Here is a 17,413-nt window from a genome sequence, read left to right on the forward strand (position 1 = left end):
GCAGCAGCCTATCCTGGAGTAGAGCCTGGGTCAGATGACCCTCAGGCTCGGGTGTTTTCCCAATCTCGCCAGGACTGCAGTTCAGTCTTTGCAACAGCCCTACCACCTGGCCAGGAACCCTCCTGCTGCCTCGCAGTGTATCATATACTCTTGACTTCCAGCCTGCTCTTGATCCTGATCCTGTTCCTGCTCCAGCCTTGCCCAAGCCATGTTCCAGTCTTATCTTTGCCCTATTCTGACCGTGCTCCAACCCTGTTACTGACCCAGTCCGGCCTTGCCTATGCTTCCTGATCCTCCCTGGACCCTCAGACCCTGATCACCTTGCTTTGACTTTTGGCCTGTATGTGGACTCACCTCCGATAGGGAGTTGGCTTGTCCCTGAACTCTGACCACCCGGCTTCAACCCCTGGCTTGTGCTTGGACTCTGGCTACGGTACTGATTCTGGCTTGACTATGGACTCTGATCTGGGGTTTGACCCTAATCTGTCCCAGATCTCGATTCTAGCACCACCTTTGGCCCAGTCCCGACCCTACATCAGCTCCAACCACTAGACCTGACTGCTGGGCGGCAGTGCCTGACAACTTGCACAGACTCCACTGTACTAGGCCGCAGAGTCTTGATGGAGTACCTGAGTGCTGCAGCCCCGGAGATGGCATCCATATTCCAGAGCCTCCCAAACCAAATTGCCCAGCTGCAGTTAGAGAACACCCTCTTCTGAGCACAGGTCTGACACCTCCAGAACCCTCAGGCCCACCCAAGACAGCAGTCCCAGAGTGTGGCATGAAAAATCCTCTTGCTGGAATGGTTTGATGGTGATTGCCACAAGTTCTGAGGGTTTATTAAATAGTGCTGCTTGCTGTTCCTGATGCAGCCATCCTTATACCCAGACTACCAGATGAAAGTGGAGCTGGTTATCAGTCTGCTGTCTGGAGAAGCCCTAGGATTGGGCCTCACCCATCCTGGAACAGGCCAACCCAATACTGGGCTGCTTTGAGGACTTTGTTTGTTTCTTCTCACTGGTATTTGATGACAACCGGGCTCATACTGCCAAAGCAGCCCTACAGTTTCTCACCCAGGGTTTGGGACCTATCTCCACCTGCACAGCCCACTTCCAGCACCTGGACACCAATACAGCCTGGAACAAGGTGGCTTAAATCTTCCATTTTTGTCTTGGATTGAACGACGCCTTAAAAGATGAGCTGGCTCAAGTCGACCCCTCCTATGGAGTTGCTACCCTACATCGAGCTCTGCATTAGAATCAAGAACCATCGCCTGGAAAGGAAACAGGTTGTCACCCATTTCTAGCTTAGCGTCAAGGGTCCCCATGCACACCCTTTGCCTAGTTCCAGACCTGAGCCGATGCAGATTGACAGCACAAGGAGACACCTCACGGCCCAAGAGAAGGTGCTGAAATGGCCTTTGCAGAAAAGTTGGACACTTTGCCTCAGGGTGGCCCCACAAATCCAGACCCACTATGGTGCTGGGAAAACACCCCATTCAGCCCCAGTAGAGGGGTCACGGCTAGACATGACCCGGTGAGCAGTCTCTTTGATCAGATCCCCTCTGCTGACTACCTGTGCCTCAGCACCAATGGAGCCCTGCCAACCATATCTGCAGGTTCTCCTCCTTCTCAGGACACCTGCCATGCCCAGAGTAAGTTGTACTTCACTGGCATTAATCGACTCTGGGGCATACAGCAACTTTATGGATCTGGCCTTCACCCAGGCCAACCACTTGCCCATCCAGAATAAGCTTATTCCAGAGCAGGTAGAAACTATTGATAGCAGTATGCTGACCTTTGGTCCAGTTTCAAGACAGCCCATCTCTAGGTCGAGATTGGGGACCACCAGAAAACTATGCAGTTCGACCTAATCCTTTCACCACTCTTTTGGGTTATATTGGGCCTCTCCTGACTCTCCCTCCACAACCCAAACATTTTGTGAGCAGTGCTGGAGGTATGGTTTAACTCTTGATTTTGTCAGCTGCAGTACCTAGGAAGACCGAGCAGGGAGAATCTGGGACCCACCCCTGGAAAGGTGTCCTCCATGCTTGATACTCCATCAGTTTCCAAAGATGCTGGTTCATCAATCTCACCCAAGTATAGTCATCTTGTGGATGTTCAATAAAAAGAAGGCCAATATCCTATCCCTGCATCATCCCTACAACTGCCTTATAGACCTCTAGCCAGGGGCACAGATCCCCTTTGTTTGCGTATACCCTTTATTGGAACCCAAGCTCAAGGCCCCACGGGAATACCTGGGCGAAAATCTGGCTAAGAACTTCATTCCGCTCTCCAAATCCCCCACTGGAGTCCCCATCCTGTTTGTTAAAAAGAAGGATGGGACACTACACCTCTGTGTCGATTTTCATGCTCTCAGTTATATAACCATCGAGAACAAATACTCTCTCCTGCTGATCAATGAGCTCTTAGAATGGGCTAGCTCAACAAAGGTCTTCATCAGGCTCAACCTGCACAGTGTGTACAACCTGGTCTGCCTACAGAAGGGCAACAAGTGGAAGACAGCCTTCCGCACCACACATGGCTATTATGAGTATGTGGTTATGCCCTTTGGCCTCTCCAATTCTCCAGCCACGTTCCAGTGTTCCATGAACAATATCGTCAAGGATATCCTAGACCAGTTCATTGTGATTTACTCAGATAGTATTGTCATTCTCAGAGAACCAGACTCTGCATTACCACCATGTCCAACAATTGCTGGAATGCCTCAGGAAAGATGGCCTAGATGCCAAGCCAGAAAAATGTGAATTTGACTTCACCACCATTGATTTCCTGGGCTATATCATCTCACCAGATGCAATCAGCATGGATACATGAAAAGCTGCTGCAGTTGTGGACTGGGCCCTGCTAAGGACCACACATGACATCCAGTGTCTCCTGGGATTCACAGATTTCTACCAGAGGTTCATCAAGGAATTCTTCTGAGCAGTGGCTCCAATTACCCAACTCCTTCACAAGAGTTCTGCCTTCATCTGGAGCTTGGAGATCCAATGGTCTTTTTGAGCAACTGAAGAAGGCCTTCACCTCCACACCTATATTGAGGATCCCGGATCCATCCGGGCCTTTCATTGTTGAGGCAGATGCTGACAAATAAGTCATCAGGGCAGTACTGTTACAACCATGGGGGTCACCAAGCATTCTCCATCCATGCATTTTCTATTCCAGAAAGCTAAGTTCCATAGAGTAGAACTACAAAATTTATGACACAGAACTCCTAGCAATCAAGGCTGATTTTGAGGAGTGGTGTCACCACTTGGAGAGTGTACATTTTCCCATCCAAGTATTCACTGACCACAAGAACTTAGAACATCTGTGATTGATGAAGGCCCTCAACCAGTGCCAGATCCAGTGATCCATTTTTTTTCATGCTTTGAGTTCATACCACATTATCAACCTGGTTGCCAGAATGGCAAACCTGAAGCTCTCTCCCACAAGGGGGAGTACCTTGATGGCAAAGAGAGACCACCAGAACCTTCCACCATACTGAAGCCCTACCATTTTGCCATTGTTTTAGTGAATTCGGACCTATTAGCCCTTATAAAATCCTCCCTACCATGTGACCAATTGGCAACTAAGCAGATATTTCTGTTGCAAAGTTGTGTATGTGCCCCCAAAGGTCCACCCCATTTTGCAGTTCTCTGACTATGCCATGACTTACCTCTGGCCAGCCGTTTTGGACATTGGAAGACCATGAAACTGATCACATGACATTTCTGGTGGCCCTAATTGCATACCTCCATGAGGTCATACATCGACTCATGCAACATATGTTTGCCGCACAGAGGTCCCCCATACTAAGCCCCTGGGCCTGCTGGTCCCCTTACCTACTCCTTCCTGACCCTGGAACTCTGTATCGATGGATTTTATTGTAGAACTTCCTAACTGCTTGAACCACACAGCTATATTAATTATCGTAGACCTCCTCTCCAAGATATCCTACTTTGTGCCCTGCTGCAAGGTCCCCACCGCAGAGGCGACAGCCCATCTGTTTTTTTTACCACGTTTTCAAGCTTCATGAGGTACCTTCCAATATCACGTCATGACGGGGACCACAGTTCGTCTCTCATTTTTGGCAAGAACTCTTCCTCCTCTTAGACGTTGACCTATGTCTCTCCACTGCCTATCATCCCCAAACAGACGGGCAGTCAGAATGGGTAAACTAGTTGTAGAACAGTACGTGTGGTGTTTAATCAACTTCCACCAGAACAACTGGGTCCAACTTCTACCTTTTGCTGAATTTGCTTACAACAACTCTGAGCATAAGTCCACCCAGCAGAGCCCCTTTTTTCCCAGCTATGGTTTCCATCCCTGGTTCCACCTGTCTCTCTCCTTGATTTCCCTTGTCCCTGCCGACTCTAACCTTGTCGAACATCTCCATCATATCCAGGAGGAGCTCAGACCCCAGCTGGACACTGCCAAGGCAGGCTTCAAGCTGTTCGCTGACCACCACTGCCAGGCTAACCCTCCCTTTACCGCCAGGCATGGTATGGCTCTCCACAAAACACTTGGACACCTCCCATCCCTCCCACACACTTGACTGCTGATACCTTGAGCCCTTCCTCGTCACTCAGCTTATTAACCCAGTCACTTTCTGCTTCCAGCTACCCCCCATGATGTGAATACACCCTATGTTCCATGTCTCTCTACTGAAACCCCTTCTCTCCCCTCCCTCCCCCCTCAAAGTTCCAAAGAAGATGGAGCTCAGCTGTTCTCAGTGGTGGCAGATGACAGAACAAGGAGCAATGGTCTCAAGTTGCAGGGGGGGAGGTTTAGGTTGGATATTAGGAAACACTATTTCACTAGTAGGGTGGTGAAGCACTGGAATGGGTTACCTAGGGTGGGGGTGGAATCTCCATCCTTAGAGGTTTTTAAGGCCCAGCTTGACAAAGCCCTGGCTGGGATGATTTAGTTGGGGATTGGTCCTGCTTTGAGCAGGGGGTTGGACTAGATGACCTCCTGAGGTCTCTTCCAACCCTAATATTCTATGATTCTAGAAGTCACAACACCCTGTTGTGTTTCACCCACCCTAAATGTGATGTTGCAAAGATCCTGGGGTTGAGAAGAAAAGTGCTAGCATTATGGGTTTAAAGAAAATGTTGATAAATGTTGATAATCATCACAGATGATGTAATATAGTCTGCGACAGAATTGGTAATATGCACTTACAAATAAAGAGAACCCCTGAAATCCCTACCACACAGACTGCATTGAATAGCCCTGAGTTACTATACATAAATGGTCAGATATTAACTCTTGGCAAATTTCATATAAAGTCCCTAGACTGTAAAATCTATTTATTCCAACATAAGGAGGTAGAGTTTTAGTAAATTCTAATTCTTACTCTAATTCATCAGTTTGTCCCAGAAATGCCAGTAAAACTTGTTTTGAAGCTAAAAAATTTCTCTCCTCTTATAGTTAGTAAAAGAGAGAGCCATCATCTTCCAAAGATGCTTGGAATTTGGCAGGGAGGAAAATGTATACTAGCTCCAGTTTTTTGCAAGTTCTTCTTTACCAACTGAATCTTTGCCAACTGAATTGCACTGTGACCATTTCAGGAAACATTAAAATTTGGTGACCCTAAAAAAACCTTTTTTAAATCTATTGCAAAATTTCTTTGCTGTTACTTACAAACTGAAAAACAATTAAAAGAATTCAGCAGCTCGTACTGTCTACCGATTCCTCTTCTCTTGAAGAATTTCAGGATGTTTTCCTATTTCAAATCTCTTATAATAAACAAAGCAGAACAACAATGCTTCTTCAGATCTCTCCTTTAAACCTAATACATCAGTGTTGGAGGGCTTGGATTATTTTATGTAAATACAGATGATGGATTCTCTCTGGTGCCACAAGAATATGGTCAATCCTCTTCTCCATCCCCATGTGTCACGTACTTTTGTCCTCAGAAAGATTGCCAGCCCTGGCAAGAAGCTACTTTCCTCAGCTCCTTTGGGATAATTAGTAGTCAAGTCTAGCCCTCTGTAATTATCACCAGTGGGACTTTTGGTCACTTCCATGAACCATCTGCCGAAAAAGCACTAGAAGTGATTGTAACTGGGCATGAGGGGTTTCCTGACATTCCCATAGGACAATTTATGATCCATCGGCCCGGACTGTAGTGACCAAATGGCTAGGAAGCAGTTCTGCAGAAAAGGACCTAGGGGTTACAATGGACGAGAAGCTGGATATGAGTCAACAGTGTGCCCTTGTTGCCAAGAAGGCTAATGGCATTTTGGGCTGTATAAGTAGGGGCATTGCCAGCAGATCGAGGGATGTGATCATTCCCGTCTATTCAACATTGGTGAGGCCTCATCTGGAGTACTGTCTCCAGTTTTGGGCCCCACACTACAAGAAGGATGTGGAAAAATTGGAGAGAGTCCAGCGGAGGGCAACAAAAATGATTAGGGTGCTGGAGCACATGACTTCTGAGGAGAGGCTGAGGGAACTAGGATTGTTTAGTCTGCAGAAGAGAAGAATGAGGGGGGGATTTGATAGCTGCTTTCACCGACCTGAAAGGGGGTTCCAAAGAGGATGGATCTAGACTGTTCTCTGTGGTAGCAGATGACAGAACAAGGAGTAATGGTCTCAAGTTGCAGAGGGGGAGGTTTAGGTTGGACATTAGGAAAAACTTTTTCACTAGGAGGGTGGTGAAGCACTGGAATGGGTTACCTCGGGAGGTGGTGGAATCTCCTTCCTTAGAGGTTTTTAAGGTCAGGCTTGACAGAATCCTGGCTGGGATGATTTAGTTGGGAATTGGTCCTGCTTTGAGCAGGGGGTTGGACTAGATACCTCCTGAGGTCCCTTCCAACCCTGAGATTCTATGATTCTATGGCAGTGACATTTTATTGTCTTGTGAGGAATGAACCTTCAACTCTGTGTCCCTTTGATTTGAGGATACTCAGCATGTTGCAAGCCCCTGGGGCCAGGATCATGCCTTACTGTGTGATTGTACAGCACCCTGTACAATGGGGCCCTAGTTCTGTTTCAGTATAAATAAAATAAATCTTAGATCTGTAACCTTTTAAAAGAAGCTGGGTGTTGTTCTTCGAGTGATTGCTCATGCGTATTCCACAATAGGTGTGCGTGCTCGCCACGTGCACTGGTGCCGGAAGTTTTCCCCCTAGCAGTACCCGTAGGCGAGCGTCCCTCGTGGCACCTCCATGGCATGGTATAAGGGGCGTTGTGCACTCCCCCACCCTCAGTTCCTTCTTGCCGCCAGTGGAGGTGCTTCAGAACTGCTCTGCTCCAGCTTGTCTGCAGCTTTCCTCCAGAACTCTTGTTCGTTCAGTGTAGTAGTACCTGTAGTTGAAGTAATTAGTGTAACTTAGTTTAGTTTAGTGTGCCCCGGATTTTAAGTCGTGCGACACATGTAGGCGACCGATGCCAGTGAGTGATCCACACACAGGTTGTTTACGCTGTCTGGGTGAAACCCATCTCAGCGATCGCTGCAAGATTTGCAGGTCATTCAAGCCTCAGACCAAGAGAGAAAAAGACATTCGGCTCCAGGCTATCCTTATGGAGTCGGGGTTGACTCCAACTCTGGTGCGCCACTCCGAGTCAGCACCAGCTATTGCGGTGTCAGTGCGCGGCGACCCCTCGGTGCCATCTACCAGTCAGCGCTGCTCCCCATCCATAGGCACATGTCGGGCAGACCTCGGTCCCCATCGGCCTCCAGGCCTCCAACTCAGGTCAAGCGGAGTAGCCTGGCCCATTCAGAGCAGGCTTCCCTGAATGTCCGGGTGCCCTCCACGCCGGAGGCCCTGCAAGCGGCCCAGGACATTATGTCCATGCTGGTACGAGGGGCACCACCAATCCTGGCTCCACAGTCCAGAGGCAAGCCACCGCTTGGATCTCCACAGTCGCCCTTGGCTCGATACCATTCGTGGTCGAGGGAATGTTCCCGACGCCATTTGTCACTTAATGACTGTCCCATGCATAGTACATGCCGGTTACCGTCGACCCCCACCAGGTTGTCTGGCTGTGTTCCGATTGACAGGGGCTCCAGGCATCGCTCTGCCTCAAGGAGCGGGCCCTATCGAGACCGAGACAGACGGCACCGAAGGTCTTCATCTCTGAGGAGCTACCGTAGCCAGTCGCGACACGAACATCGACGCCGTTCCCGTTCATCGTCTCACTCCAGGACTCCACCACGGTACCGCTCCCACAGTCCCGGGCATCCCTTGCCGATGCGGATCTGCCCGCCGGAGCCAATCACAGAGCAGCAGCTGCCGGCGATACCGTTCCTCCACGTCAGGGTCACGGTCTCGTGTTCAGCACCGTTCCCGATGACGACGCTTCTCCTGGCCTCCATTCATAGTCGTCAATCGATGGGACAGGCCAGTCAGGCTGAACAGCCTGCTCCGCCAGTTCAGGGTTCTCATGGACAACATGGCCTTGATGTTCTACATCAACAGGCAAGGTGGGGCCCGCTCCTCTGACAGGAAGCCCTCAGGCTGTGGGACTTCTGTATAGCCCATGACAGTTGCCTACAGGTCTACCACCTACCAGGTGCCCGGAATTCATGGGCGGATTGCCTCAGCCAAGACTTCTCCTCTCAGCACAAGTAGGTCTTCCTACAGATGGTGCACAGACTTTTCCAAGAGTGGGGAACTCCCCACGTGGACTTGTTTGCGACTCAGCAGAACAGCTGGTCTCCCCGGTTCTGTTCCAGAGGGGGCTGGGAATGGGCGCTATCTCCGATGCCTTCCTTCTATCCTGGTCAGGCCAGTTTCTCTATGCCTTCCCCCCGATCCCACTGATCAGCAAAGTCCTGGAAAAGAGAAAGACGGACAGGGCCCGGGTCCTCCTGATTGTTCCAGGGTTGCCTAGGCAACATTGGTACAGGACCCTCACAAGCCTGGCGATCACCCTGCCATGGCCATTGCCGTCCCGCCCGGACCTGCTCTCCCAGGACCAGGGTCGCCTCCTCCACCCCAACCTAGCGGCACTCCACCTCATGGCGTGGCTGCTCAATGGTTAGGCCAGGAGGAAAGGACGTGCTCAGAAGGGGTTCAGCGCATCCTCTTGGAAAGCAGGCGACCCTCTGCGCGGCGAGCCTACTTGGCAAAGTGGTCTCAGTTTTCCTGCTGGGCAGCTGAGCGGGGCATTTTCCCTGTGGCTGCCCTGATCCAGCTCATTTTAGACTATCTCCTTCACCTTAGAGCTCAGGGCCTGGTGCCCTTGTCCGTCAAGGTGCACCTGGTGGCCATATCGGCCTTCCATCCGCCGGTGCAGGGGCACACGGTATTCTCCCATGCTATGACTGGCCGATTCCTTAAGGGATTGGATCATCTCTTCCCATATGTGAGGCCCCCAGTCCCACAGTGGGACCTGAACTTGGTGCTGGCCCGATTGACTGGTCCTCCCCTTCAAACTACAGCTACATGCTCCTGGTCACACCTCTCGTGGAAGGTAGCCTTCCTGGTTGCGATCCCGTCGGCTAGACAGGTCTCGGAACTCAGGGCCATGACCTCCAAGCCCTTGTACACATGCCATAAGGATAAGGTGCAGCTCTGCCCACATCCTTTGTTCCTCCTGAAGGTGGTCTCCGCCTACCACATGGGTCAGGACATTTTCCTGCCAGTCCTCTGCCCCAAGCCCCATGTGTCCAATGAGGAGTGTTGCCTCCACACACTGGATGTTAGATGGACTCTGGCCTTTTACCTGGAACAGACTAAGATGTTCAGGAAGTTCGCAGCTGTTCATCACCTCGGCCGAACGCATGAGGGGTCGGCTGATCTCCACTCAGCGGCTCTCCAACAGGATCATCTCGTGCATACGTACCTGTTACGACTTGGCGGGAATCCCCCTGCCGTTGATTGTGCGGGCACCCTCGACTAGGGTGCAGGCCTCATCGGCTGCCTTTTTAGCCCATGTCCCCATTCAGGACATTTGTAGAGCTGCCACCTAGTCTGCAGTTCACATGTTCACCTCGCATTATGCGATAGTCTCCCAGACCAGGGAAGACGCTGGGTTCGGCAGGGCTGTGCTCCATCCCAAGAGTTTGTGAACTCCTACCCACCTCCAACAGGTGTAGCTCGGAATCACCTATTGTGAAATACACATGAGCAATCACTCGTGGAAAAGGTAACTGTCTTTTCTTCTTCAACTGGTGTTCTTCGAGATGTTGCTCATGTCTATTCCACATCCCGTCCTCCTTCCCCTCTGTCGGAGTTGTCTGGCAAGAAGGAACTGAGGGTGGGGGGAGCTCGCAGCACCCCTTATACCGCACCGTGGAGGCGCCACTTCAGGGGTTGCTGGGGCGCTCCCCTACGGGTACTGCTAGGGGGAAAACTTCCAGCACCAGTGCATGTGGCGAGCACGCACACCTATTGTGGACTGGACATGATCAACACATCTCAAAGAACACCAGTTACGGAAAAGGTAACTGTCTTTTCAGATGACCTTTGAGAATCTTATTCTGTCTGTACCTCACTCGCTTAGGACTGCAGTTGCTGGGATATCCATGGTTATGCCCACTGCTGAGGGTTTCTGTGAGGATCTGGAACTGTTGAAGGTTGAGTCAGGACATTGTGATGAACTTACAGGGCTGCTCATGATTAAACCCATCCAGCACCTGGAGTCTGGTTAGTATTCCTGCCTTTCTCCACTTCTGTAATCTGCCCAGTCTTAAAATATTCACACAGAAAACCCTGAAGCTTCAGTATTTGAGACAGGGTCAGTCTGCACATACAGTCCGTGCAGCTGCGTGTTGCTCTTCCAGAGCTATGAGTTTGCTTTCACCGACAAGGAGAAGACCAGGAAGGACAGTGGCAGAAATCCTGTCTGCTCTCGGGGAATTGCCTCTGTGAGTAGCTAAACATCGGCATCTACACCTCTGGGACACTTCAACAGCAAACAGTCCTTATTTCAAGTCTCTTTCACCCAACAAATGATTGTTCCGTATCATCCCAGTTGCTTTTACTGCATTTATTGGCTCCACTAATAAGTGTTAGAAAGAGTTGCTGTGTAAATTTCATGGAAATACACTTATCTGAATTATTTAAATACACTTATGGGATGACTTGGTACGTAAAACCACCTTGGAGGTGCACACTGAAAGCCACTGCTTCCCAGAAATGCAGCTTCCTCACTGATCGGGGATCCCTGCCCGAGTTGGGTTAAATGATCAGAATTAAGGATGAGTGGTGTTTGCTGGAATTTGACTTTAGCACTGGATTTCTTTACATGTGTGTGTCAGTCTCTAACATTGCAGTAACAGCAGCTCCATGGTCTGGTCTAGAGCAGGGACTCTGCTGCTTGCCTGGCTGTTGTGAATACCAGTGAGGTGTGGGCCTGAATCTCTGCATACGTCAGACAACTAATCTCTTTCCCCAAGTGTTCGGTTAAGGTGTAAGAATGGCTGTTAGTGTAACGTGCACTCTGTATTCCCAGACATTCTTAGTTAATAAACAAAGTTCTTGATGAAAATAATTTCCCTGGTATAATTGTCAGCCTTCTGCATGCTTAGGTGTGGGTTTTCCCCACCTGGCGCCGTTGAAAGGGCAAGGTGGTTGCAGTAAAGCAGATAATTTTTGCATGATACATATCATAGCTCTAGCCCTGGTGCAGCTCTACTGATGCTGGCAGGGTGGTAGTGTAGAGACCATCGTCCAGTATTTTTACTAGTGTGTGGTATAATCCTGATCAGAGCAAATCTAAGTGACATGGTGCTAAAATGCTGTCAGTCTACGCTATCTGCCCCATTGCTGCTAGTGCTGGTGAAGCCGCGTCAGTGCGGGGTTCCCTACAATTGTCACTGTAGCCAAGGCTGAGTTGTGTCAGGGCCCAATGCCTTCACCTCCAGGCCTACGGCACTTGCCATGTCATCCCCCTTGGAGTGTTGTTCCCAGCCAGTTCAAACACTTGGGCTTGCTGTGGCAGCAGCACAAATCCCCACTGCTCCCAGTGGGCGCACAGAGGTTTCTCAGTTAAGTCGTTGTCGTCCTCTTTCATATGGCTGGGATAGAGCAGCATCTACAATTTCACCTGAAGTTGATTGAGCCAAATGGCTACATCAGGTGTAGCAGAATTTATTGCAATGATGCCTCCTTCGTATTTATCAATTGGCAGTAGACAGTGATATGTTCGATGGTCTGTCGTGGGGAACCGCACTCGCACACCGGGGAGTCCTTGATTTTCCATTTGTGCATTAAATGTTCACATCTACCGTGCTTGGTTTGGATTTGATTCAGAGTTGACCAAGATGACCGTGGAAGGTCAAACCCAAGAGCCTTCTGCGTGGGGTCCATATTATCTGTCTTCTGTTACAGCAGGGGCTCTCCAAAATGGAGGGGAGGGTTATTCCTGATAAAGTGGCACTCTGATGGAGCCTGGGAAATGTGACCAGGGGCCAACCTAACCACCAAAGTGTCAGTAGTCTACAGGACCTGCTGGTTTTTTAATGTATTGGGCCCTCTTCACCTCCAAGACTCTGCAGGCCTTGCTAGGAGTCATTTCCCTTAGACTTCAGACACAGAGAGAGGGATTCATCAATTATATCCCCCTTGGGATGCGCTCTTATTCCTCTTCATTGTGTCACACACCACTTTTGTCTTCTGTGAGGCTCATGCTTTCTAAGCTGAAACAGTGCTGTCACTAATGGGAGAAACTCTGTTCTCCTGGGATGCAGCACGCACTACATGCTGTCTGTCCTCCTGTAACGCACAGTAGCCCGGGATGTGTGCAGTACACTCAGCAGGTTCTGGGAAGTGTCTGAGATTACTGCTGCCTGGACTTCAAGGACTGGTCCTCCAACAGCGCAACCCAAGCTGCCTCCTTTATTTTGCTGACGGCAGTCGCAGATTACATAGTGGTTTGTAGATAGTTTCCATATAGTGTTTCTGCCTTGTCCTGCTATGTCCCCATCCAGCTCTTTGTGATTACAATCTTTCTGCTCCAGTGCTTGAGTGAGCTGAATCTCCTGTATCTGACTGTACATTTCTCCATTGGGCTTTTCCTGTGTCTTAGGCTAGTAGATTCATAGATTCCAAAGCCACAAGGGACCCCTCTGATCATCTAGTCTGACCAGCTGTATAGCACAGGCCCAAAAACTACACAAAATAATTCCTAGAGCAGAGCTATGAGAAAAACATCCCATCTTAATTTAAAAATGGTCAGTTATGGAAAATCCACCACAACCTTTGGTACATTGTTCTAGTGGTTAATTACGCTCTCTGTCAAAAATTAACACCTTATTACCAGTGTGAATTTGTCTAGTTTCAACTTCCAGCACTTGGATCATGTCATCCCTTTTTCTGCTGGATTGAAGAGCTCATTATTAAATATTTGTTCCCTATCTGGGTTCATATAGACTGTAATTAAGTCACCCCTTAACCTTCTCTTTGTTAAGCTAAATAGATGGAGCTGTTTGAGTCTCTGACTACATGGCATGTTTTCCAATCCTTTTATCATTCTCATGGCTCTTCTCTGAACCCTCTCCAATTTATCACCATCCTTCTGGAATTGTGGGCACCAGAACTGGACACAGGGTTCCAGCAGCAGTTGCATCAGTGCAAAAGAAAAACAACCTCTCTACTCCTACTTGAGATTCCCCTGTTTATGCATCCCAAGTTCAGATTAGCCCTTTTGGCCACAGCGTTAGACTGGGAGCTGACGTTCAGCTGATCAGCCATTATGACCCCCACATCTTTTTCTGAGTCATTGATTCCCAGGATAGAGTCCCCCATCCTGTAAGTATGGCCTACGTTCTTTGTTCCTAGATAGATAGATAGATATTTACATTTAACCATATTAAAATGCATAGTGTTTGCTTGCGCCCAGTTTACCAAAAGGTCCAGATCATTCTGAATCTGTGGCCTGTCCTGTTCTAGAGGTATCAACTTCCATAACGAAAGCTTGTGCCATGTTGGGGTGGGTCAATATTGGAGCAGTGGTGAAAGCAAGATTCAATTCAGAACTTCATGCTAGGCCTTGGGTGACCAATAAAACTTGGCGTTTTTACAGAGTAGGGCAGCGAGGTGCTCGGCTTGTTTTGAAAAATTCTAAATGAACCTGTGGTAGAAGTTTGCAAAGACTAAAAACATTAAAGGTCACACACATTGTGGGGGCTGCCCAGTTGCAGACAGCCTGGACCTTGTGCAGATCCATCTTGATTCCTTCCGGGGACAGGATGAATCCCAGGAACTCAGCTGAAGTCTGATCAAATGAGCACTTCTCCAGGTTAGTGTAGAGACTGTGTTGTCGTAATCTCCCCAGGACTGTATGGGCATGTGTGGTGTGTTGGTCCAGTTCGTCTGAGAAGATAAGTGTGTTGTCTAAGTGCCACGACCTGGTCCAGCAGGTCTCGGTGCACGTTGCTAATAAAGTGCTGGAACGTTGCTGGTGCGTCAGTCTGAGTGGCATAACTAAATATTCAAAGGGGCCATAGCCATTCCGAAAGGCCGTCTTCCATTCATCCCCCTATCGAATACAGAGGTGATTGTAAGCGCCCTGGAGATCCAGTTGCATGAATATGCAGGCAGCCCCCACAAGGTCCAATAACTCAGGGATCAGGGGAAGTGGGTGAAGGTTCCAGATTGTTATCTGCTTTAGGGCTCGGTAATTAACACAGAGGCGGCGGCTTCCATCCTTCCTTTTTATGAAAAGGACCAGGGTGCCGGCTGGTGAAGTTGATTTGCAGATGAGCCTCCGGGCCAGGTTCCCTTGGAGATATTCTCACAATAGCATCAGTTCAGGCTCTAACATTGTGTATATCCATCCAAGTGATATCATCACCCCGGCTGAAGTTCTACGGGGCAGTCATCGTCCCAGTGCAGGGGGAGGTTTTCTGCATTCTTCTTCTCAAAGTCATCAGCATAGTTATGGCGCTTGGGGGGAAGTTCCATAGTTCCTCCAGTGGGTGCTTCAGTGTGGGCAGCTGCACCTCCTCGAGCCACCTTGGGTCTGGGCGCAATGTTCGCGGGTCCCTGGCCCTGCTGTCAGCAGAGTTCTGATGGGAAGGTGACTTTCTGTTCTCGTCAGGGAATGAGGGGATTATGAAGGGTCAGCCAGAAGATGCCAAGGGTCAGGGGACAATGCGGGGAATGGATCATACCAAACTGTTATTTCTCTGGGTCCCTGAATAATGGCCTGCAGGGGACAGTCTCCTGTCAGCAGGCTGATTACCAGGGCCACCTTAGCCGGGTCAGAGGGATGGATTTGGGGACATAGCAGCAGCTGGCACGGGTTCATGAAGCACCGGAACTGCTGGGGTCAAGGCACTCTGCACTGTGCGCAGCACGGTATTCTCGGTGCTGAGCTGCCTCGCTTGCTCCTGCAGCCGCTGATTATCCGAGGTCAGCCGGGCAACTTGGGCCTTCAGTGCTTGATTATCTGCCTGGAGGCGGAGGGCACATCCGGGCGAGTCTGATGCTTCTAGTGGCTGCAGTGGTGCTGCTGGGTCCATCCTCGCACCAAGCTCGGTCCCTCAAGGTAACTGTGGACCAAACAAGCTGTCGCGGCTGGGTCATAGGCAGAGAGACCCAGCATTTGGAGCCAGAGTCCAGGGTCACAAGACAGGAGGCGGCTGGGTCAGAAGCAGAGACCAAGTGGAGATCAGAATCACGAGTCAGGAACTGGAGTCAGGCTAGGCCAGGACACGAAGGGGTCAGAGGCAGGTGACAACTGCAGATCAGAAGCACAGATCAGATGCTAGGAGTCACCCCGGGTCAGGATGCCAGGAACTCAAGCCGCGGGAGCGAGAGCCGCAAGGTGCACAGTTTAGAACAGGGTGGAACCCAGTTCAGACAGCTCCCTGTTCCTGCTAGCGGGCCAGTCAGCTGCTCTGGGACTCCACCAATAGGACCACCAGGGCAGAGCCTCCGACTGGGACCTGGCTTCATGGGTCCCAGGTAAACAAGCATCAGCAGGCTCATGATACCAGCCCTCAGCTATGTTCACTCTGCAGAACTAACAAGAGGTGTAAACAGCAGAAAAACGTTTTTGTTGCTACAGCCAGTAGATCTGACAGATGCCCCAGGAACACATCTGTGGAGTATGACTGTGCCCTTGTCGCAGTCACTCTAACAGAGGAACTACTCTTTACAGGATGGGGGTCCTCCCGCCCCCCCCCCAAATATTAATGTGCATAGTGCTCGTGAAATTACCCCATATGCACATTTACACCATGCCTAGCTTAGTCAATGTATTGTCAATGGTCTCCAACAACTCTTCAGTATTCAAGTGTTGGGTTCTTGCACAGCTCTGCCAATGCACCTCAATCATGACCTACAACTGCCCTGCTATTTCAGTTCTGCACTCCTGGAGGAGACCCCAGAACAGCCTTCCTGGGCCAGTGGCAGCTGTGGAACTCATGCTTGTTCTGGCCCCTCTCCAGTGCTGTGTGGGTCCTGTTCAGGTTTTATTGGACAGCTGAACTGTCTGGCTTTTCCTATGACTGAAACTCGTGAGATATGTCTTAAGCTAGAGTGTATGATGCACACCTGGGTAGGTGTGCAGCAGCGATTGCTCCAGTGGGTAAGCCATTTGAGAGAGAATCTGGGGGAAGTGGGGGTGAATGGATGGATCCTGTGATTCAGAAATGTCCACTGGAGCTCTTGCCTTTCACCCCAATGTTTCTAAAATGAATTTGTTCCTTCTTCCTACAGACAATTTTAGGTACACATGTGACATTTGTGGGAAAAAATATAAATACTACAGCTGTTTCCAAGAGCACAGAGACCTGCATGCGGTGGATGGTGAGTACTGCTTCAGCCCCTTGTCAAATTAGGCTGGGAAATAATGATTATTTTATGTGGGGTTGGACAAAGTGTGATTCATGGGCAAAATGCTGCCATGGGGTCTTACAGTGGCACACAACCTTACCATGAAGCTCAAAGAAATCAGGTCCTAACCTGCTCTGCTTCAACCTGTTTGGATCGAGATAGCACCCTCACACTGGGGCCTGCAGTCTCAGCAAGCCATGTCTTCGTATTAAAGCTGAGGATCACTACAGATTTCTTATAGCTCTGGGCCTCCAGGTAAATTGCCAGCCTAGCCCTTGGCTAGGCAAGGTCGTATTGTCTCTGGTTTCTGACCTCAGCATGGCTCTCTGTGGGATCAATACAGAGATCCAAATGCAGGTCGATTTGCCAGCCAATGCAGTTCTGAACTGATGTGCCTATGTCTGAGCCAGCGGACTTCAAAGGAGATCTCGGCAAAACTTTTTTCACTGAAAAATGCAGATTCGGGTCCAAAAAAATACTTTGAGAATTTGTGTCAATTTTGGCAAATTGGTTTGGTTGAAAAAAAATCTTTTTTGGAAATGTCAGAACAGTTTGTTTTGACATGTCTGAAAGGAAACAACTTTATTTTCCTGGTGAAATTCATAAAGGGACGGAGAGAAGGTCTACTTCTGCCTGCAGCCTGGTGGCTAGGGCACTCGTGCGGGATGTGGG

The 17,413-nt window shown here is 49.6% G+C and overlaps 1 protein-coding gene across 15 annotated transcripts in view; it reads left to right on the forward strand.

Moving 5' to 3' along the window:
• ZNF618 (zinc finger protein 618) overlaps window positions 1–17,413 on the forward strand; it is a 276,489-nt gene that overhangs the window by 221,562 nt on the left and 37,514 nt on the right. For all 15 annotated transcript variants that reach the window (XM_044992642.1, XM_044992643.1, XM_044992650.1 and 12 more), the window contains one exon: window positions 16,625–16,714. In XM_044992642.1, the coding sequence (XP_044848577.1) occupies window positions 16,625–16,714 (90 nt within the window). The remainder of the gene's footprint in view (window positions 1–16,624; window positions 16,715–17,413) is intronic.

This window comes from Mauremys mutica, chromosome 18, assembly GCF_020497125.1.
Source record: "Mauremys mutica isolate MM-2020 ecotype Southern chromosome 18, ASM2049712v1, whole genome shotgun sequence".
NCBI lineage: Eukaryota > Metazoa > Chordata > Testudines > Geoemydidae > Mauremys > Mauremys mutica.